The 24633-nt window shown below is 40.4% G+C and overlaps 1 protein-coding gene across 2 annotated transcripts; it reads left to right on the top strand.

Annotated features, from left to right (window-relative positions):
* The first annotated feature begins 6112 nt into the window (after window positions 1-6112).
* LOC308694204 (uncharacterized protein) lies at window positions 6113-15493 on the top strand. 2 transcript variants are annotated; one of them, XM_081371596.1, is made up of 3 exons: window positions 6113-6322; window positions 7419-7535; window positions 14597-15493. In XM_081371596.1, exons 2-3 carry the CDS (start codon window positions 7481-7483, stop codon window positions 15448-15450), a joined length of 909 nt encoding a protein of 302 aa, XP_081227722.1. In that variant the 5' UTR covers window positions 6113-6322; window positions 7419-7480; the 3' UTR covers window positions 15451-15493. The 2 variants fall into 2 exon arrangements, with proteins under 2 accessions (XP_081227722.1, XP_081227721.1); XM_081371595.1 differs by lacking the exon at window positions 6113-6322 and having other exon boundaries at window positions 7411-7535.
* Window positions 15494-24633: the final 9140 nt, after the last annotated feature.

Raw genomic sequence — 24633 nt, 5'->3', positions numbered from 1 at the left:
ACTATTTAATTCAACAGAATTTATCAACGTGTTGTGGTGGTTTTAATTCACATCCTTTCTAAAAATATGAAAGTTTTTGGTTTAATATATTCTTAATATATAAGACTGTCAATGATCTAATTTCATGTTGTTTTATATTTTATTTGTTCATTGTTTACTTTGTTGGATTTTAATTGGACTTGGTCAGATCTGTTTATAAAATGGTGATCTGCATGATGCCGCTGCCTTTGGGCTCAGTGATGCTGAATTCAAATGACATGTCAAATAAAGACGTTATGTTACATTGTGATGTAGGCTAATGGTGTTTTCTGGAAAGGACTGAAGAACAAAGAATTTTTATCAGCTGAAAGGCAGAATTCAAATGTTTTTATTAAGTTAGACATTATATAATAATAATAATAAAACTATAAAGGTAATCAGTCTGAAGGGTGCAGAAACACGGGGGTGGTTTATGTTTTAGTGTTGGAAAAATGTTCCACATCGTCCCACATTTGGTTTGTTTGATGGTGGTCACCCTAGCTACCCTGCTTTCTTAATCCCTCTCTGTTCTACCGATGCTAACACGAACGTGAAGCTTTCCCTCCAAAACGTATCTAAGTAATACTTACCGTATATAGGCTATATAGCTTTCAGTTGTCACCCTATCACTCCAAATGTAAAACTGACATTTAAAAATATGCAATAATAGTCAAACAAGGACTTGTGTATGTGTTTTATTTATATTTACCATTAAATTTCGCAATCGCTGCTGTCAGTCCCGATAGAAGAACATGACAGCGCGACCTGTGTGTGGAACTTTACAGGCTTACATGAACCACGTGACCACCCCGCTAGTGAGTTCAACGAGTGTCGCAACTCTTCTCTCTCTATGGCTCTGGACGCAGCCAAACCTCTCATGTCATGAGGAATTTCTTCTTCGACTTGTTGCTATTTTACGGCGGTTGGCATCCAGCTTATCATTACCGCCACCTTCTGCTCCGGGGTGTGAACCAGAAAATAGACTAAATCACACACACACACACACACACTACTCATCCCAGTCCTTCTGCACAATAATAATAATAATTTTTGATATCAAGAATTACATTTTTGATACCAACAATTTACTTGTTGATGTAATTGAATTTTCACTAGTGAAATGTCACCGTAGGCTGCCATTCAAAATCAATTGTTGATATCAAGAATTGATTTCTTACTAGTAGAAATCTAACTTTTTATATCAATAATACATTGTTACTACTAAAAAAGCGAATTACTGATATCAGTAATTCAATTGTCACTAGTTGAAATGTCTATTCTTGATATCAACAATTGAATTGCTAGCCTACTAGTAAAATGTATTTCTGATATCAATATTATTTCAGATATCTAAAATGGCTTTCTTACTAGTAACAATCACATTCATGATATTAGAAAGTAACATTTACTATGGCAAGCCGTTTTAACATTTAATCATTTCAACCGACTAGTATCTATTTTCATGCTACCAGTACTTATTTTTAAGATAGTAGTATCTATTCCATTAAGTACTAGTACTTATTCATTAGCTACTAGTGCTTATTCTTTAGGTACTAGTGAGGAACTCCCCATCGAGATCCTTCGTTCAGGTTAGACCTACCTTAACGGTCTCAAGCCGCTCCTAGAGCGAGGTCTAGATCGTCCTCTGCTCAGCGTCCGGCTGGATACGCTAGAGCGCGAGAGAGCGACGCAAGCCTGAACCGCCGCTTCGCCAGAGGCAATTCAGGAAGCCCCATTTCGGCACGAAAGCAGCCAAGGGCGGCCGGCAGACAAGAAGGGGCAGCGTTCCTGATGTTCGTGCCAGGAGGAAGAGAGTGCGGGCTGTGCACACCTGCGGTGATAAGGGCGTGTTCCCGCTCAGAGTTCCCTCGGCAACCTACAGTGAAGCCCGAGAATGTTGTTTTCAATGTTGTGAAACCGCTGTGTTCTGTTTCAATAAACATAAAACATTACATGACTCAGCAAAAGAGCTCTTTTCCTCCCTTGACTATTAATCGCAACATAAGCGAAGCCACTCCTCCGGGAGACGCTTCGCAGAGAGGAAGCCCAGGGCAACCCGAGGATGTGATTTTGTGTGACCCCGTGCAAAGAGCCGCGGACGAGTCACCGGCCACTCATATAGCTGTCAACCTGAGTGCATGGTCGACGCTCCCAGCGGCGTCAGATTGGGTAATCAACACTGTAAAACGCAGCTATACGCTTCAGTTCACTCGCAGACCACCCCGCTTCGGCAGCGTGATTATGTCAGAAGTATCAAAACAGAGCGCCCCACTGCTACGGGCAGATATCTCCTCTCTCCTGGCCAAACAAGCAGTAGAGATAGTGCCCGGGGAACAGAGAAATCATGGGTTTTACAGTCACTATTTTCTAGTCCCGAGAAAGGATGGAGGTATGCGCCCCATCTTAGAGCTGAGATTACTGAACAAAGCGCTCGCGAAACGCGCGTTCAAGATGATTACTGTGAAGCAAATCCTTGCGCATATTCAGCCCGAGGATTACTTCATCGCAGTAGATCTTAAGGATGCGTACTTTCACATTCAGATAGCCCCGCATCACAGGCGCTTTCTGCGGTTTGCATTCGAATGTGTCGCATACCAATTCAAAGTGTTGCTGTTCGGATTGGCTCTGGCCCCCAACGTAATTACAATGTGCATGAATGCAGCGCTCGCACCCCTGAAGCTCAGTGGGATGCGCATACTGAACTATCTCGACGACTGGCTAGTCATCGCTCAATCAAGAGGCGCTCTCGAGGAACACAGACGCAGAGTCCTCGCCCATCTGACATGCCTGGGACTGTCTGTGAACATACAGAAGAGCATGCTTCAGCCGAGCCAGTCGATCACATTCCTGGGTATGGTTCTGGACTCGCGCACGATGATCGCACGCTTATCAGAGCTGAGGATCAAGTCCATTCACAATACACTAGCTCTCTTCGTTCAAGGCAGAGCTGTCCCCTTAAAAACGTTTCAGAGGCTACTGGGTCTGATGGCAGCAGCAGCCTCCGTCTGCAGACTGGGCTTGCTACACATGAGACCGCTGCAGCACTGGTTGCAAAGCCAAGTGCAGCCGCAGGCGTGGAGAGTGGGGCCAGAATGCCTTATCATAACGCATTCACCAAGACTCTGGCACCTTGGTCCGGCACGACCATGTACGAACAGGGTGCTGCTATAGGCAGAGTGGTCAGACGAGTGGTGGTCACTACGGATGCATCATTATCAGGCTGGGGAGCCCTCTGTGATGGCAGACCAGCATTCGGTAATTGGGTGGGGGACCAGAAAAGTTTGGCATATAAACTGCTTGGAGATGGAAGAGGTTCATTTAGCTCTGCAGAGCTTCCTCCCGTTCTTGAGGGACCGTCATGTTCTCATCAGAACGGACAACATGGCGGTGGTGGCGTACATCAATCGCCAGGGAGGGCTGCGCTCACAGTCCCTGCAGGCAGTGTTGGGAAAGTTCACTTTCTACATGAACTAGTTCAAAGTTCAGTTCACAAATTTTAAAATGAACTAGTTCAGTTCATAGTTCATACTCCGAATTTTGAATTAAGTTGACAGTTCCAAAGATGAACTAGTTCATAGTTCTTTTTTTCCTTGTTGCTGTGAGATATTGTTTTTCAAAATGATTGCCACAGCCCATATAGAACCACTGACAATTATTTTATCAGTTTTAAAGTCTGCGTGAACCGGAAGTTGCAAACGACTTTTCTCCAGTGTTGTGACGTATTTCCCAGTGAAAAGGAATATTGAACAGAGGGCAGGGTTTTACTCTAGCGCTCCTCCTCTCCATCTCTGCTCATAGCAGACTAACGGTTTGAGGGGAGTGGTTACGCGTTTCCCAAACCAAGCCGTCAAACCTACATCATTAGGGACGGTCCTCCAATGCATAGGGGAGGGGCATTTTCAGATTTTGATTAAAGATTACGAAGCCAAACATTTTTTTTGTGTGGATTGACTTGCATGGATGAATTGTTCACCACAAAACGATCAATTTAGGCAAACAAAGTAAATATGGTCAATTTTGATTTCATGTGGACTTTAACACTGAAGCTATGCGTCAGATTTTTCCCATCCTCACCGAGTCCATAAAACTCATTTAAATGATCATACAACGCCTCCTTGCTGCTTTTTGTTTTGATTTGTAACGTAAGTGATGAGTCGTTCACGAATTCATTGTGTCATTGTGTCTGTCACGAGACAAATGAACGGAAGACTCGGAAGGTAAAGTAATTATTTATGTTCCCTGTAAACGATTTTTGACGATTTATTAATTCAGAATATGATCAAGATTGCGTAGGTGGATGTGTTCTGGGAATTTGCTAGGTAATAGTATAACATTTAAAGCCCCTTGAACGATATGATTCGAAAAAAGATTTGTTCATTTTGATGAACGACATCGAACAAGAGAGTCAGTAGACACTGGTTGCTGGTGTTGCCAGATTGGGTGTTTTTTCCGCTACATATTAAGGCCAGGGACGTGCTGTTGAACCGCTGGCCCAAAGGGCGTCCCGGTCAAATTAATGCCGCTAGTGCTGCAAAAGATCAGGGAAGAGAGATGTGCGTTGATTCTGGTAGCTCACAAGTGGCCCAACCAGCCGTGGTTCCCAGAATTAGTGAACATGTCACAGCTCCCCCCATGGTGAGTCGGGACCTTTTATCCCAGGCGAGGGGCACGGCACCCCAGCACAGAGCTGTGGGACCTACATGTGTGGCAGATCAATGCGGTGTATCACAGCGAGTGCTGCAGACGATAGCAGAAGCTAGAGCCCCTTCGACGAGGCGCTTATATGCTCTGAAATGGAAGGTGTTTGCTAACTGGTGTATTGACAAGCGGGAAGACCCCAAGGGTTGTGATATTTCCATTATTCTGACCTTCCTGCAGGAACAGCGAAAGCCTACGTAGCCGCTATCGCTGCTTCTCGTGACGCGCTAGATGGCCATTCTGTAGGGAAGCACCCCCTGATAACGAGCTTTCTCCGGGGAGCGAGGCGACTAAATCCTCCCCGCCTTCGGGATCTATCGTTAGTGCTCAGTGCAGTCTTCGACCCACCCTTCGAGCCAGCCGAATCTAGCGACCTTAAAGTGCTCTCGGTTAAGAGCTCGCGCTAGCCTGTGGGAAACGAGTGGGAGACTTGCATGCCCTGTCAGTGGACAGTTAATGTATGCAGTTCGGACCGGATGATTGCATGGTCAGACTCATACCCAGACGCAGCTACACCACCAAAGGTGCTCTCAACACTGTTCAGAGCACCGGTGATTACAATTCAAGCATTTTGTCCCACTGAACTAGACAATTCAGTGTCACAGAAGCGCGCTTTGTGCCCTGTGCGCGCGCTACAAGCTGGGCCAACTTCCACACAGCGGGGGTTTTTCCCCATACGTAATGTCGAGGGACCGACTCGATAAGGGAACGTCTCTGGTTACTCATGTAACCGTAGTTCCCTGAGAGGAGGGAACGAGACATTACGTAGACTGCCGTGTGAATAAGCCTTCAGCCTCAACAGCTCTCGTTCAGTCGAAAGATTCTGAGGTTTTTTGGCGCCCGATGTCACCTATATTGGAGGCTGTCAGCCAATCAGGTGAGGGCGCGGGCGCCATTGGCTATTTGCAAGCAAAAGAGTTATTCAAATCAGGCTTCAGCTTTCGAGGAAAATGGATTTCCCCATACGTAATGTCTCGTTCCCTCCTCTCAGGGAACTACGGTTTCGTGAGTAACCAGAGACGTTTTAACCACACGTTACGGGTCATTTTCGGACACGTTTCAGATTGGACTGACAGAGAATTAAGGCAGAACTCGCATCATGTATATTTTTCTTTATTTGGTGAAAAGCACAACAATTTGTTTTTATTGTGAATATACACACAAAAAAAAAACTTAACAATCAACAGAGCAATTTGAGTCTCTTTTGCACTGATAAGAAAAAAAGCGAGCTGATCACGCCATTGTGATTGCAGACCCGCTGAGAATTATTATTATTGTTATTATTGTACAGAAGGACTGGGATGAGTAGTGTGTGTGTGTGTGTGTGTGTGTGTGTGTGTGTGTGTGTGTGTGTGTGATTTAGTCTGTAAACCTATTTTCTGATTCATACTCCGGAGCAGAAGGTGGCGGTAATGCACCGATAAGATGGATGTCAACAAGTCGAAAAAGAAGTTCCTCATTGAGAGGTTTTGTTTTGCTCTGCTGAACATCTCTGAGCGTTTCTGCCTGTGTTTTTGTCTTCCCGTGGATTACTCTTGGACTGTTTATTCTCTTCGTGATTCTTTGCTGCCTGCCCTGGACTGTTTTCTATTGTGGACTGATTTATGTAAGTTTGCTGCCTGACCTTATGCCTGTTTTCGCATTACGAGTTGCTTTGTCTCTACTGTTGTGTTTGCTGGAGATTGACCCTGATTGTACGACCGAGATTACAATAAAGCTGCAAATGGATCCTCTCTTTGCCGAAGCCTTGTTACAATAAAGTGAAGGTTTGAGTTTATATTATGGAAGTGCCATAAACCGGAATAATGTTATGTATGCGTTTTTCTGCCAACAGTTCGATGTATTTTTGGACTTTTATTAACGCGCGTTTAATAAAGAATCTCCACATATCATTTTGGCGGATTGAGTCTGTGGAAATGTCGTTTAAATAAGTTTAACTTTCATTTTGATGTTAATGTTTGTTTATAGCCATATGTGTGACCTGTGTATTAGATGAATTGCAGTTACTGTTAGGGAGGACGGTAATTAACATGTCTTTTCTCATGCATCCTTCAGCTGAAAGACAGTGAATCTGAAGGTGTGTGTGTGTGTGTGTGTGTGTGTGTGTGTGTGTGTGTGTGTGTGTTTATGTCTGTCCTCTGTCAATAAACTGCAGATGTGGTTCATTTGTGTTGCTGGGTGAAATCTGCTATATATTTACAAGACATTTTTCGACAACATTCACTGGTGTGTAATTTTGATTTGTATAATGAAAGTTCAGAGACAATTAAAAAACATAGCCTATTATCTGGTTTTGAATAACCAGATTGTCTTGTTTAATTCTATAGTTACCTTTTACACAAAACATTATTTTCAACGTTACAAATAATGATGGCTGATTTTAGGATTTTATTTATTTATTTTTATTAGTTAAAATGCTTAATAGGCTATAGCTATGTTATTAGATGCCAGTCATAAGAGCTGTGAAATATTAGCAAATAATCTATGAATATGCACTTATATCATAATCTTGTACAGCAGTTGTCGTTCACATTTTGACTATTAACAAGAGTATTACAAAACTAACCTTTGGTACATCAAAAATATAATATTTGATAAGCAGATCTCACTTGTTTTCTGTTATTAAATCAGGGTTCACTTGAAAATTCACATGTATCTTCCTTGAGCTCATTCTAACAACTTAATGTTTTAATATGTTTCAGACCAGATGGAGGTGAAAGAGCAAAGACAAGAACTGAAGTTTATTTAAGAGGAGATTGAAGACATGAGTGATCCAGAACCATCCAGAATAAAACATGAAGATACTGAGGAACAAATAGGTTGGTGTCCATTCTTGATTCTTCATTGTTGACTGCTTTGGTAGATGTGAATTAATAAGCAGTATATGGATGATAAATGATAGAGAAATACATCCAAGTGATCATAACCTTGTATATAGCAGTTGTCAAGCATATTTTTACTATATTAACAATGAACGACAGAACAAAAAGGGAAAGATCTGATCTAGGGCTGCACGATAAAGGTTAAACTGATAATCACGATTATTTTGCTGAAAATTATAAATCACGATAATTAATCACGATTATTCTCATTTGAGAAACTACAGAGAAAGAGAAGAGACAGTTAACGGTTTATAAATATATTGCCATTTTGGTTACAAAATTTAAGTTAACGTTATCGGCCATTCAGAATTTCTACTTGAGGAGATTCCCCCCCTCCATGTAAAGCGCTTTGAGTGCCGAGAGAAGTGCTAGGCTATATAAATGTAATGATTTATTATTATTATTATTCTACTAGCCAAAAAAAGCAGCTTATTTAGGCTATATAAGGCTATATTCAAATGTGGATTTCATACATTCATTTCTTATTTCATACATTCATCTTTTTTTTCTTTTTTTTTAACAAAAATGTGTTTTAGGTGGACAGATCAATACAGTACAAAGAACATGTATGATGTTGTAAAATATCAATGTCTTTTCTGTTAACCAAATGCTTTTTAATCTACGCTATCGCTTCAATGCAAGTGAACAAGTGCACCGTTATTTGTTGTGTAGTGACGTTTGTGTTCAAGTAAGCCAGAAATGTGCAGATTCTGTGCAATACACTGTATTTAATAGATCATGATGACTCACGAGTAGTTGCGCAAAATCTGCGCAGATTTGGCTTACACGAATTTCCCCAGTCAATGCAAATGGCATGATTTTACATTAGATGAGCGCTTTGTGATACATCTTCACATTAGATCTTCTAAGCGACACATTTCGGTTGCAAACGAGACAAGGAACAGATCCAGATCGCTCAGCAAATTCGTACTGCAAAGAAAAATAGTCTGCTTGTTGATACACACTGAAAACGGTCAGTGGCTGTCGTTTTCAACTGATTCACATCATGAAAACTGTTTAAAAAAATAGAACAGCGAAAGTCATTTAGAATCAGATTTAGTCACACAAACCAAACAGCAAAAGTGGCTTGTGAAGAAACAGACTGGACTCACTCTCTTTGGCAGCGTCCAAAGACGGGGTTGGTTGGGCTCAACTTGAACCCGCCCCCCATGTAATCCCAGCAATATACGCTTCATTCAGTCAGTTTCAATCTTCCCCTGGCTCAGGCTGGAAGTTTAATAAAGGTAGCGCGTGTGCCTACTATGATGTATGCACCCCTACACACAAACTCTGTTTCCACAGTCTAATTCTTTCCCCAGCTCACACTGGAAGTTTAATAAACGTAGCGCGTGTGCCTACTGTGATGTATGCACCCCTACACACAAACACTGTTTCCACAGTCTCAACTTTTCCCCAGCTCACGCTGGAAGTTTAATTAACGTAGTGTGTGTGCCTATTGTGATGTATGCACCCCTACACTCAAACACTGTTTCAACTAGGGCTGCACGATATTGGAAAAAAAATTACATTGCGATATTTTTTTTCCCAACGATATATCGCGATATTGCGAGCCATCAATCCAGGCTGAAGTCAATAATTACCATTCCATGTTATTAATAATTTCACTAATAAGCAAGCTTCATTACAAGTAACAAAAAGGCCACTTAATATTTTATTCCAGAAACATATTTCTCTCAGAATTCGGTGAACGTTCTACGCAGGACCTAACGTTCTTCGGGTTCTAGGACCTGAAAAATTATGTTTTCTGTGCTGATTCAGTGACGTGTTCATGTAAACGGCACCTAGACCCAGCAAAAGTAATGATTAATAATATGTAAAATATTACAATGAGACATTTTAATTGTTTGTTAATAAACAAGTGTTTTCTGTAAAGATGAAGTTGACAATATACTAACTCGCAATCGTCGCAGCAGTGATCGGGAGAAATGCACTTTTCATACAGATTAAATATAGCTATATTTTTTTAATGGTTCTGTTTAAAAGTAGAGATTTCTGTAGATAATAGATATATTTCTTTTTTTTTTTTTTTTTTTAGGTGTGTGAGGCGAGTAGGCTACCTTTTACGCTGAGTTTCGGTTCATGGATCATAGCTTAATCTCCAGTTCAGGCGCTAGCTGCTATATTTAATTATTATTAATCATTATTAAATCCAGGAAATTGGATAATGAAATACTGATTAAAATTAAGAGATACAATTAATACAAAACAATTTTTTTTTTAACGAAAGGCTTTGTGCTTTCTGTTTGAGGTCTCTGTGAAAGTTTTAAAGCAGTCTTTTAGTGCCGCTTTCATAAAGGTCGCGTCCGTAATGTCACGTAACATTGTTTTTTCCTCATAAATGCGAACACAAAAAATAAACAAATGTTTAAAAAAGACAACCATCCACAACTTTATAACACTCCAGCAAAGTAGCCTACCTCTTTTTGGTCAACATCCTCCTTTTTGTAGACGAAATAGGCTAGTCCCAAATAGCTGATTTTTACTTTTTTTTGCAGCGGATCCTCTTCGTCGCGCATTTTTGAATGTTGGCTGTGAGCGCGGTGAGCTGCGGCACAGCGAACCAATCACTGTGCAGGCACGCAGAACGCGTATCTCACCCCAGCAAAAAGCCATACAACAGACTCATGTTTACTGTGTGCTACCATTCTCTTATGGGTACTACTAACGTTACCCTTCACATCTCATGTTCCGGCGATGTGACTATCGCTCTTTCGCACATCGCAATGTCGATGTTAAAACAGAATATCGTTCAGCCCTAGTTTCAACAGTCTCACAAGACGGCCGGGTCCCTAAAACGTGGATGTGGCTCTTTCCCCCCTGAGACAGCGGGGAATGCGCATTCTGAATTACCTCGACGACTAGCTCATACTGACTCAGTCAGAAGCGAAGTCTCTTACTCACAAAGCCTGGTTCCTCGGCCATCTTGAACGCCTTGGGCTCAGAGTGAACTTTGCCAAGAGTATGCTGTCCCCCAGCCAATGGATTACATTCCTGGGAACAGTTCTCGACTCCGTACATTTGAGAGCATGCCCCTCACCAGACCGGGCTCTCTCAATCCAGCGTCTCGCTGCCTCGTTCAAAGTGGGCTTTTTCGTGCCCCTCAGAACGTTACAAAGGGCTCTGGGCCTTATGGCCTCTGCATCGTCAGTACTCCATCTAGGCATACTGTGTATGCGCTCCCTTCAGCTGTGGCTGAAGCCACAGGTTCCGGCTCATGCGCGGAGTACGGGCCACCTACACATCAGGGTAATCCAGCGCTGTATCAAAGCCCTGGCCCCCCCTGGAAGGACACCAGCTGGTACCAGCAGGGTGTGAGCATGGGTCTTGGGGAATGCGCATTCTGAACTACCTCGACGACTGGCTCATACTGACTCAGTCGGAGGCGGAGTCCCATACTCACAAAGCCTGGCTCCTCGGCCATCTAGACCGCCTTGGGCTCAGGGTAAACTTTTCCAAGAGTATGCTGTCCCCCAGCCAACGAATCACGTTCCTGGGAACAGTTCTCGACTCCGTTCATATGAGAGCATGGCCCACGCCGTACTGAGCTCTCTCAATCCAGCGGCTCGCTGTGTCGTTCAAAGTGGGATCCCTCGTGCCCCTCAGAACGTTTCAAAGGGTTCTGGCCCTTTTACGGTACGTTCACACGGGGCGTCAGCGTCAACACTTCCCATTGACTTTGAATGGGTGACGTCAAGCGTTGCTGAAAAGAATTGTGGATCCGTCGGCGGCGCTTCACTGGCGTTGCTCGCGGCAGAAGTTGAGAATTTTCAACTTCTGCCGCGAGCAACGCCAGTGAAGCGCCGCAGACGGAAGCGTCGGCCAATCAGGATCGCTCTATGCAAATACAGTAGCCAGGCGGCAGCCAATCACGTTCATCCTGTTCAAGAGCAGCAAACTGAGGATAAATTTGAGTTCCTGTCTAATTTCATTGGCTGACGCTGCTATGACCATGGCGTCAGTGCCAAACTTCAGCCACGCCTTCCGTCAAGCGTTGACGCCCTGTGTGAACGTACCGTTAGCCTCTGCATCGTCAGAACTCCAACTAGGCCTACTGCGTATACGCCCCCTTCAGCTGTGGCTAAAGCCTCGAGCTCCAGCCCATGCGTGGCGCTCGGGCCTCTTACGCATCAGGGTTAACCAGCGCTGTCCCAAAGCCCTGGCCCCCTGGAAAGACACCAGCTGGTATCAGCAGGGTGTGAGCATGGGTCTGGTTTCGGAAAGGAAGGTTCTCAACAGACGCTTCCAACCTTGGTTGGGACACCCTGTACGAGGGCAGGCCTGCCTCCGGCTTCTGGTCGAGCTTGGAGAAACGCCTACACATCAACTGCCTTGAACTGAGATGAGTTTTTCTAGCCCTAAAAACCTTCCTCTCACATCTGCCGGGACACCACGTCTTGGTCCGAACGGACAACATGGCGTTGGTAACCTACATAAATTGTCAGGGCGGTCTCAGGTCTCACAACCTGTTCACCATGGCCAAACAGCTCCTGTTATGGGCTCAGCTAACCTGCGCTCACTCAGGGCAGCTCACGTGCCGGGCACGATGAACATAGGGGTAGACATGCTATCTCGGGGCAGTCAGATACTGTCAGTGCCGTACTGAAGGCACTCATTATTAAAGATTTTAAGAACTCTATAAAAACTCCATAGTATCCATCTTTCTTTATTTCTTTCTAATTAATCTATCTTTCTCTCTTTCTAACTAATCCATCTTTCTTTCTTTTTCTTTCTTTCTTCCTTTCCTTTCTTCCTTTCTTTCTTTCTTTCTTTCTTTCTTTCTTTCTTTCTTTCATTATTTCTAACTAATCTTTCTCTTTCTTTCTTTCTTTCTTTCTTTCTTTCTTTCTTTCTTTCTTTCTTTCTTTCTTTCTTTCTTTCTTTCTTTCTTTCTAACTAATCTTTCCTTCATTCTTTCTAACTAATCTTTCTCTTTCTTTCTTTCTTTCTTTCTTTCTTTCTTTCTTTCTTTCTTTCTAACTAATCCATATTTCTTTCTTTCTAACTAATCAATTTTTCTTTCTTTCTAATTAATCTTTCTTTCTTTCTTTCTAATCTATCTTTCTAACTTATCCATCTTTCTTTCTAATTAATCTATCTTTCTCTTTCTAACTAATCCATCTTTCTTTCTTTTTCTCTTTCTTTTTCTTTCTTTCTAATCTCTTTCTTTCTAACTAATCTATCTCTTTCTTTCTAACTAATCTTTCTTTCTATCTATCTTTCTTTCTAACTTTTCTTTCTTTCTAACTAATCTTTCTTTCTTTCTAACTAATCTTTCTTTCTTTCTAACTTTTCTTTCTTGCTTTCTTTCTTTCTTTCTTTCTAACTAATCTTTCTTTCTAACTGATCTTTCTTTCTTTTCAAGCTACTTTAAACTTCAAACTAATTTAAACTTTAAACTACTTTAAACTTCTTAAGTTTAAAGCTTCCAGGTCGCAAGCAACTCCATAGCAACCAAACTAGAGTACCCTAGCAACCGTTTTGCAAGACCTGTATCTCTGTATCAGAACATCGTATAGAGATGAGGTTTGGCTCTTTTGAATCATGTTCGCAAACAGCACTTCCAACATGCTACACATGCTAGCAGTGAATAGCTACATGCTAATAGTGATTAATTAAGTGTTAAATCATGCCAAGATCATGCTAAGAACTCTATAAAAACTCCATAGTAACCATCTGTGACAACTACCAACCACCTAGTAAAACCATAGCAACCACCCAGAACACCCTAGCAACCGCCTAGCAACCACCCAAAATACCTTAGCAACTGCCTAGCAACAGCCTAGCAACCACCCATAACACCCTAGCAACCACCTAGCAACCACCCAGAACACCCTAGCAACTGCCTAGCAACACCATAGCAACCACCCAGAACACCTTAGCAACTGCCTAGCAACCACCCAAAACACCCTAGCAACCGCCTAGTAGCAACCACCCAGAACACCCTAGCTACCGCCTAACAACCACCCCAAATACCTTAGCAACCGCCTAGCAACACCATAGCAACCACCCATAAAACCCTAGCAACCGCCTAGCAACCACCCAAAACACCCTTGCAACCACCCAAAACACCCTAGCAACCGCCTAGCAACCACCCAGAACACCCTAGCAACCGCCTATCAACACCCTAGCAACCACCCAAAATACCTTAGCAACCGCCTAGCAACACCATAAAAACCACCCAGAACACCCTAGCAACCACCCAGAACACCCTAGCAACCGCCTAGCAACCACCCAGAATACACTAGCAACCGCCTAGCAACACCATAAAAACCACCCAGAACACCCCTAGCAACCGCCTAGCAACCCCTAGCAACCGCCTAGCAACTTTTTAACTTTAAAACACTTTAAACTACTTGAAACTTTAAACTACTTTCAACTTCTGACTGATTTAAACTTTAAATTACTTTAAACTTCAAACTTTCTGGTCCAGCTTTCTCAAGCCAACTTAAAGTTTGTCTCGACAAACTTTTTAATCTAGTCAGTCAGATTCACCCGTGTTCACTCTGAAGGAATCACTCACAGTGGCTGTGCACTTGTAATGACGCATCAAGGATGTTAAGAGGCTAAAAGCAGGTTTAAAACTTGCCCCATTTAAGTCAACAGGGTGCAAATTTTAGAAAGAGGATAACATGGTGTAGGCAACACCGATTTTTGTCGTTGTTTTGTATACTGACAGCACTCCAAATTTACAAAAAAATGAGCTCAATGTTAAAAGAGTTCTCTAAAATGGGTTCCCATAGCGTTTGCAACGCAGTATTTCTAAGGGAACCGAGGTTACGCAAGTAACCAAGTACATTTCAGGATAAAAAACGAGCGGGCAAATATTGCGAAATTTTTTAAAAAATGAATCCCAAGAGGCAGATATCATTATCGCGATTAAAATACAATTAATCGTGCAGCCCTAGATCTCTGTTGCTTTCTGCTATTAAATAAGGGTTTACTTGAACTGATTCTAACTATATTTCTGTGTATTTTAGACCAGGTGAGAGTGAAAGAGCAAAGACAAGAACTGGATGAAGTGGAGGAGGAACATCATAACTTTACAATTCAAAGAACAAAAGCCAAAAAGATGCACACCTGCACTCAGTGTGGAAAGAATTTCACACAGAAAGGAGACCTTAACAAACACATGAGAATTCACACTGGAGAGAAACCGTATACATGCACTCAGTGTGGAAAGAGTTTCAGACAGAAAGGAAACCTTAAGACACACATGAGAATTCACTCTGAAGACAAACCGTATACATGCGTTCAGTGTGGAAAGAGTTTCTCACAGAAAAGAGACCTTAACAGACACATGAGAATTCACACTGGAGAGAAACCGTATACATGCAATCAGTGTGGAAAGAGTTTTTCTCGTTCATCAACTCTCAGTGTTCATCTGTATATTCACTCTGGAGAAAGACCATTCAACTGTGATCAGTGTGGTAAAGATTTTTATACGTCATCAAATCTAAAATATCACTTGAAAGTTCATTCAGATGAGAGGCCTTATGTGTGTTCTCTCTGTGGAAAGAGTTTTACACTTCTTGACAGTTTAAAACGGCACCAGAAAACACATTATGAAGTGAGAGATCATGTTTGTTGTGACTGTGGGAAGAGCTTTACTACATCTGCCATTCTGAAACAGCACCAAAGAACTCATACTGGAGAAAAACCTTACAAGTGCTCATATTGTGACAAGAGTTTCACTCTGTCTGGAAACCTGAAATCACACGAGCGAATTCATACTGGAGAAAAGCCGTACGACTGTACTCAGTGTGGGAAGAGTTTCACCCAATCACATAATCTAGTGAATCATATTAGAAAGCATTGTTCTGTGTCACAGTAAGCAAATGTTTTGTTAGATTCACACAGGCACCTGCCCTTTTTATTCCTGGAGAGAAAGTGCCCTTTTTTCTGGGGTGCTTTTTTTTTTTTTTTTTTTTTTTTGGAAAATAATATACATTCCTGTTTGCGCACAGCTTCCCTGTCAAACAAATATATTTATTGAAGAATAGTATATCTAAATATCAGGTCAGGAGTTCTGAAGAGCTCCCTCTCCCTCTCCCCCGATCGTTAAACCCGATTGTATTGCTTCTGCTAAAGAAAATAGTACGCTCCGTCTCTACGGTTAGAATACTGTGAGTCCATAGCAACGCTCTGTTTTTCATGGCAACGATCTGTTATACTCCGCACAGCGGTCTGTTATCAAGAAATAACAGACTGCATTCTACATTGGAATTGGAATTGGAATCTTATGACCTCCCTAACCCCGCCCCTAAACCTACCCGTCACTGGGGTTAAGACCAATCAGGGATGACTTCCCTTATGAATATTCATGAGTCTTCCCCTACCATCCTGGGGAAAAAAATATCGCCCCCCCCCCCGACCCCCCTAGAGGTACCAAACCCCACCCACAAAAATACAGTGGGAAACACATTAGGCTATATGATGATCTACGAAAAATACAAATTTAATTACCTTATTTTTAAAATACATAATTAGGATTTTACCACCTCTGCCTCATTTTGAGCCAGGAAAAACTCTGAAATAGGCAATAGGCTTCTTGTAGGCCTTGTAGGTATTACTTTTACTGGTAATTAGAATGGTATTTCACTTCTAACTTTTGAGAGTTGATCAAAACAGTTCTCTTTTGGATATATAATAACAATGAGATATTCTATAGCCTACTGATTATCAGTTTGTCGCATGTTTAGACCTTGTATGTGTGTTACTTGCACAACACATGTTGCACTTGGCAATCACGGTGGGGATTGATATGGTAGTGGACCATGATGGTCATAGAAGAAGTGAAGGAGCAGTACCCCCCAATTATGGTGGGTTAATTCACACTGACCAAAACACCTGAAAAATACTACAAATTTCACAGAAGTCAGATCCCAGCAAGAAATTTTGCGTGTAAAAGACGTCTAATAGCCGTTCAAACACAGCCCAGACGTCTAGGCTAAAACAAGGCGAAATTTGGGCTGTCAGTGAAAAATCAATAGACATCTAACCATTGCCCAAGAATAGACTATAGTCATCAGCGCATAGAACATGTCAAAGAAATCAAACAAACACCTTGTAATCACTGGTGACTTGTAACCAAACTCAAGGTTATTTTGGCTAGAAGCGGCTCCCAAATTCATCTAAGGGTAAAATATATAAACATATATAATTCAAATAAACAAATGACAAAGCTTGGGTTTCTGAATATTCAGTCCCTTTCTTCAAAAGCATTTAGGGTAAATGATATGATCAGAGATCATAATCTAGATGTGCTGTGTTTGACAGAAGCCTGGCTAAAACCAGACGATTACATTATTGAATGAGTCATCTACAACTGCGGCAAACGTTTTATTTTGTAACACAAAAGATTTAATTTTATATTTTTTTTATTTTTTTTGCTGAGGAATCTGTACAATGACAATTTTACCTCATCTAACTTAAAATTATATTGTATTATAAAATGAAACAAATCAGTTAAACTGATATATCAAATGTGTTAATTATTATAAATTATGTAAAGTAGTTTTGATTTTGTCAGATTGAATAAAATATGCCGGAAATATTCCTGACATCCTACAAGAGAACAAGCAGGAGAAGCTCCAGATGTAACAACAATTGTAATCTTTCTGACATACTATGGTAAATAAATGTTACTAACTATGGACTTTGTTAAAGTGGAGAATGAGGACATCAGTTATCCAGAAACATGCACAATGAAACAAGATCCTGAAGAACAAACAGGTTTGGTGTCCATTCTTGATTCTTCATTATTACTGACTACTGATGAACATTTTTCAACAGATTATATCATATCAGAGATTACATATAGGCCTACTGTTACTTTTTGCTTTTGTACTTGATTTAATTGAGATGATTTAATATGTTCATTTTTAGACTTGATGGAAGTAAAAGTGGAAAGGGAAGAACTAAATGAAGAAAGAAAACACTTCACTTTCACTTGCTCTCAGTGTGAAAAGAGTTTCGAGCAAAAAAGGGAAGCTTACGATTCATAAGAATTCACAGAGAAAAGAAACCGTATCATGACTAACTATACAGATAAAAAAAATGTCCCTCAAAAAATACAATAATAAAAGTGAATAGCCAAAATTCCAAAACAGACCAGAATATTGTCACATCATGTCCAGTATTTTATAAAGCTGCTGTGGAATGCCCCCAAAAAATAAATAAAAAATTATGGTTTGATTTTTCTGATTTAGAGGAAACTAGGCTATCTCCATAAATAGTTTAATCGCATGGTTCAAACTGTGTTTGTTTTCTTATTGTCTGTGTTTTAACACATCACTGGATATACCTTGTGGATTTGCGTTTGATATTTGGCATTAAATATATTTAAACTGTAATACTTTGTAGACTAAACTACAAAAGGGTCTTTTGGTCTTTGAGGTTTCTGTTTACGGGGTCATTCGGCGCTCCCTGGAGGAAGAATCGGAGTGTTTGCTGCTCAATGCCACACGCGCATGCGCCGTACGGTAAATGTTTACTACAGTTCTGAACACGTTTGCGGCAGCAACATGGCAGTGGACAGCGTAAGGATCTTTAGTAAATAAATGCGAAATTCATACCTGTCCGTTTAATATAGTGTTTAGGTATAATTATAATAATGAGTAATTATTATTTCAAGCACATGCTTTCATTTTTACTGCACTACAGTGCCGAGAATATCGTGTCATCTTATTTTAAGTTCAAGTCTATTTTAAATACATACATGAAGGATTTACTTCACTGATCACTTTGGTCATCAATGTATGTCCTACTTTTCTAATTAAGTAGATTATAAAATAACACATTATACACATGGCTATATTGTTCCTAGTAGAGCATCAGTCAGTTAAATCTGTTGTAGACAAACATGAAGATCGGTTATTTAGACATTAATTTCTATATTATGCTGCCATTTATTTTCTTTTTACATTACTTGGTTACAGTTTCTTAAAATTTTGGTTGATATGTTTCAGAGTGATCATAGCCCTTCTAAAATAATTCAGCAATAAATGCTGGGAATATTCTCATCATCAAGGCTGGAAGTGCATCTAAACAAGCAGGAGACACTCCAGGTGTATCTGTGTGCCGTACTATAGTAAAGATGGAGTTTATTAAAGAGGAGATTGAAAAAATGAGTGATCCAGAACCATCCAGAATAAAACATGAAGATACTGAGGAACAAATAGGTTGGTGTCCATTCTTGATTCTTCAATGTTGACAACCGAGAAACATTAACAAAGCTTCACTTTGTCTTAATTATTCACTGTTGACTGTTAATAAAGACATTTCTCCCTATCCACCTTATTTTTCAACATGGAAGTAAGCTATTTTCTGTGAATTAACTAGAAGAATAACAAAGTGCATTAAACGGTAATACAATTTGTGCCACTGTTTAAAATTATAACAATACATAAAATAAGAAACACCAGTTTACAATATCAAGCAGCAAAACAAGCTGTTTTGTACAGCTAAATATAACTGGAAGCGAATGACTGCGGAAGATATGTTACAATTAGATGGATCCTGGATATAGAACCTTTTAGGCATAAAAGGTTCTTTAAAATTGAGTCAAGAACACTAGAGTTCTATATAGAACCCTATTGAACCTTTTTTAAAAACTGTTGAATGCTTGAATTTGATTGGTTGACGAACATTCTAAGGTGTGCAATTAAGTAATGAAGTAGTTCCAGCAGGTTTTGACCGCATATCACTTCACCAAATTATTTCAGTTACTTCAAAGGTCTTTACAGCTGACAACAACAAAAGAACCAAAACCCACAATGACACGACCAAACAATAAAATATAGTAAACAATAGGATAAAAACTACCAATTATTTCCATGTTTGGAAATATGTACGGACAGCACATACTCTCTTTTCCCCGCTCAAACGCACACACATACAGTACGGACACACACTCGCACAGAAACGTGTTTTCACTGCTGCTCTGATAAATTTATCTGTAAAATAGTTTAGCAACTTAAAAGCTACATGATGTCTCTCACTAGTGAGAAAATAACGGCGCTGTTCTTGAAGCCGATAAACCTACAGTTTCACTATTAGTAGAGACGCTGATGCCGAACACTGTTGAGAGACTCAGATAATTCACACACACTTAAACTCAATCTCTCTCTCTAATAACAGCATTAATAACTGCATGGGTCTGCTATCAGTGGCTCAAGCCTCCGTTACGAGCTCTAAAATTGCGTTTTGGAGGCGAGGGATGAGATGCGTAAGAAATTAGTCCCACACACAAGAGTGATTTAAGGTCTAAAACCTGACAAACATCTTGAGATACATCATCTGACTAAGTCTTGAGGTGTGGTAACCGTAGTATAAGCGTAATAATTGACCCAGGTCCGTTGAGTTATTAGAAAATAATGCACACTCGAGGTGGTGATGCGGCCACAAAGCCCATCGTCAATATAGCAGTTCAATACCAGATATGTTTGTCATCACATTGAAGATTGCATACAGATATATATGTGACCCTGGACCACAAAACCAGTCACATGGGTCAATTTTTGTAAATTGAGATTTATACACCATATGAATAAATGAGCTTTCCATTGATGTGTGGTTTGTTATGATTGGACAATATTTGGCCGAGACACAACTGTTGTAAATCTGGAATCTGAGGGAGCAAAAAAATCTAAACATTGAGAAAATCTCCTTTAAAGTTGTTCATTTATGTTGGCGATTGTGCAGCATTCACTCACACAAATACATGTTTTTTATATTTATGTTAGGAAATTTACTAAATATCTTCATGGAACATGATCTTTACTTAATATCCTAATGATTTTTGGCATAAAAGAAAAATCGATAATTTTGACCCATACTATGTATTGTTGGCTATTGCCACAAATATACCAGTGCGACTCGTGACTGGTTTCTCTTTTGATTTGATTTTAATGATTTAAAATTTAAATTTTTAGACCTGAACGAAGTGAATGAAAAAAATCAACCGAATGACGTGGAGAAGAAATATCGGCACCAAAATCCACATTCTGGAAAAATGCAAATGCAGAATTGCGTTCAGGACAGAAGCGAAGCCAAAAACTCCATCACCTGCCCTCAATGTGGAAAGAGTTTCACTCGAAAGGGAACTCTTATTACTCACATCAGAATTCACACCGGAGAGCGACCGTACACATGCCATCAGTGTGGAAAGAGCTTCACATACAATAACAACCTTAAAGACCACTTAAGTGTTCACACTTCAGCGAAACCGTACATCTGTCCTCAGTGTGGAAAGAGATTCAAACATAGCAATAACCTGAGGGATCACCACGCAAGACTTCACGTCGGAGAGAGACCTTTCACTTGCCCGCAGTGCGGAAGGAGTTTCATACAAAAAGCCGATTTAAGGCGGCACATTCGAATTCACACTGGAGAGAAGCCGTACACATGCCATGAGTGTGGAAAGAGTTTCAGTCAGCCGAATCAACGCAACATTCACCTGCGCTCTCACACTATTACAGTAATGAAACACCCGAACACTCAGAAAGAGAAGCCTCACTTGTGTTCTCTCTGTGGGAAGAGTTTTTCCCGGCTGAGCCATTTAAACGAGCACGAGAAAACACACACCGGCGTGAGGGATCATGTGTGTTCGGAGTGCGGGAAGAGCTTCATTAGAGTCGGACACTTGAATGCACACTTGAGGATTCACACCGGAGAAAAACCTTACAAGTGCTCCCACTGTGAGAAGAGTTTCAGCCAAGCGGGATGCCGGAGAGCACACGAGCGAGTTCACACCGGAGAGAAGCCGTTTCACTGCACTCAGTGCGAGAAGAGCTTCAGCCGATCGGGGGGGTTGTTTAATCATAAAAAACGTTGTCCAAAGTTGTCACCGTGAGCAGAACTCATATTCACATCAGAAGGCAAACTTTCGATTCGGAAAAGCCAAATGTGGAGTCAATGTGTCGTGTTGTTCATCACAGGTAATTTATGCGATGTAATGATCTTAAAGCTTAACTCTCGCCAAAATGCAACCTAGGCTCTTTTTGTGAATCTACCCGAGGCAAACTTTCGTGTAAAAGCATAATTAGGATGGAAACGCCACTTTTAAGATTGACCGTATTTTCGTTTTAGGTTAAAATGCCTTGTGAATGGGAGTGAATGGGGCACGACTATGATAGCATTAACATCACTATTTTTAACACACTAAGAAGGCTCGACACAACATGAAACTGTGCTGGAAGTCTCTCCAGGGGCTCGACACATGAACTCCAGCATTGAGAACAGTGTTTGTGTTCACAGAGTTTACTAAAAAGAAAGATTTTGAACAACTCACTCTAAGGGCCCTATCTTGCACCCAGCGCAATTGACTTTGTACACCGACGCATGTATCATTCCTATTTTGCACCCGACACAAAGCGCGCTTTTCCCTCCACAGAAGCACGTCGCTAAACTAGGGAATGAACTTGCGCTCCCTGGGCGGTTCAGTCCAAAAAAGGAGGCGTGTTCCAGCGCAAACGTTCCTTCATGCTATTTTGCAGGTTTAGATAACAATTGCGCCACTAACCAGGAAAAAATAGTTTAAAGTCAGTGGTGCGTTGCACATGTTATTCATATGCTATTTTAAGGGCGCATGCTTGGCCATAATCAATGTAGCGTGTGCACAACGTGCATACACTTTGATTCTCTCATCTACACAGAAGCAGCAGTTTTCATTTCTGCAAATCATACATTATTATGATAGATAGATAGATAGATAGATAGATAGATAGATAGACAATTTATTATAAAAGCATACATCTAGCTTTCACATTTACCCAAATTATCATACGCCTTTTTAACCGAAGTTAATTTGGGTGGGTTTCTCCATTCCCAACGTCCCTGACGAGAACGTCGGTCTCCTTGGCTGTGAACCGCTCCTGGCGCGCGCCTGGCAAATCCACCGTTATAATAGGAATCCGCTTTAGAAAAAGCGCGCCTGCTCTTAAAGGGAATGTGAGATGACGCTCTGATTGGTTTATTTCACGTTACGCCCAAACCACACCTATGAATAATGAAGCGACTTCAGACCAACACATTTTAGATTTGCGCCTGGCGCAAGAGTCATTTATCCCGCCAGGAAAATAGCAACAGCGCCAAGACCCGCCCACAAAGTTACTTGCGCTTTGCGCTTTGACACTTGCGTTTCAGATCGTTAAAATAGGGCCCTAAATGTGTCCGTCTGCATTTTGTCAGACAAAAATAGTCGATCTCCGAATGTGAATGAACAGACTCTGAATTTTAGTATTGCTTCTTAAATGAGGATCCTTTTTCAAATACAAGGTCAATATTGATTTTCACTAACGACAAAACAACAAATTATTCGTGAATTTATATGGAACTGAGCTTTAGGAGCTTTCCATCTTTACTCTCCTCCCTGTTACGCTGCATTCGGAGATCGACTAGTTTTGACTGTCAAAATGCCGGCGGACACATTTACAGTGAGTTGTTCAAAATCTTTCTCTTTAGTAAACTCTGTGAACACAAACACTGTTCTCAATGCTTGAGTTCATGTGTAGAGCCTCTGGTGATACTGAGAGCACAGTTTCATGTTGTGTCGAGCCTTCTTAGTGTGTTAAAAATAGTGATTTTGATGCTATCATAGTTGTGCCCCATTCACTCCCATTCACAAGGCATTTTAACCGAAAACGAAAATATGGTCAAACTTAAAAGTGCCATTTCCATCCTAATAATGCTTTTACACGGAAATTTGCCTCGGGTAGATTCACAAAAAGAGCCTAGGTTGCATTTTGGCGAGAGTTACGCTTTAAAGGTATGGTTCACCCAAAAATGAAAATTCTGTCATCACTTCGTTTCTGTTTCCTTTGTCACTGAATGTGCTGTGAAAACGCTTGCGAGTAAATGATGACAGAATTTCATTTTTGGGTGAACTATCCCTTTAATTCAGAGATCCTATGTGTTGCTAGTTTGATTTTCTTTCTTTAAGGGATGTAATAATAATAATAGTAATTATAATAGTAATATGAAAGGAGCTATTTATAACTGATATTTTCCATATTATAAAAGTGCTTGACCTCAAGTGTCAGGTGATTTTATTGCAAGTCATTTTTTTTTTTTTATTGGACATTTAACAACATTGAATTTCCTACCTAGATAAACCGATATATTTTTTGGGTTTGGGAATGACATATTTGATGTGTTATTCATACGTTCTTTCCCATACTTAAGTTTTTGTTTTTTATTTTACATTGATCGGTTTCAGTTTCTTTAATATGACATATAAGGAGGGTCTCATAATGAGTTATAATAAAGACAAAACACAGAAATATTTCGTCTTTGCGGGATTTGTTATTCTTACTTTGCCGAAAGAAATTTAATTTCTTTTAATTTCTTTGTTATTCTTCATCTTAATGTGTCAAGCAAAAATGTGCTTTTCATTGATTTAATATTCTGCTTGTTCATTGTTTTTTCTCAATCAAAATAAAAGTTGTATATTTGCATAGAAGCGATTTTGGCATCTTAATTTGTATAAATATGCAAATAGATATATGTGACCCTGGACCACAAAACCAGTCACATGGGTCAATTTTTTTAAATTGAGCTTTATACATCTTCATAAAGCTGAATAAATAAGCTTTCCATTGATGTGTGGTTTGTTATGATAGGACAATATGTGGTCGAGACACAACTATTGTAAATCTGGAATCTGAGGGTGCAAAAAAACAGAAACATTGAGAAAATCTCCTTTAAAGTTGTTCATTTATGTTGGCGATTGTGTTGCATTCACTCACACAAATACATGTTTTATATATTTACGGTAGGAAATTTACTAAATATCTTCATGGAACATGATCTTTACTGAATATCCTCATGATTTTTGGCATAAAAGAAAAATCAATAATTTTGACCCATAAAATGTATTGTTGGCTATTGCCACAAATATACCCGTGCGACATGTGACTGGATTAGTGGTCCAGGGTCACATATATATAATATAAATAAATATAATAATATATATATATAAACACATTATGTAAACAAAAACTTTCAAGTTAGATGC

This window comes from Scardinius erythrophthalmus (assembly GCF_964197995.2).
Source record: "Scardinius erythrophthalmus genome assembly, chromosome: 7".
NCBI classification, from domain to species: Eukaryota; Metazoa; Chordata; class Actinopteri; order Cypriniformes; family Leuciscidae; genus Scardinius; species Scardinius erythrophthalmus.
The sequence above is the reverse complement of the archived record's forward strand: the minus strand, read 5'-3'. Positions and strand labels throughout refer to the sequence as shown.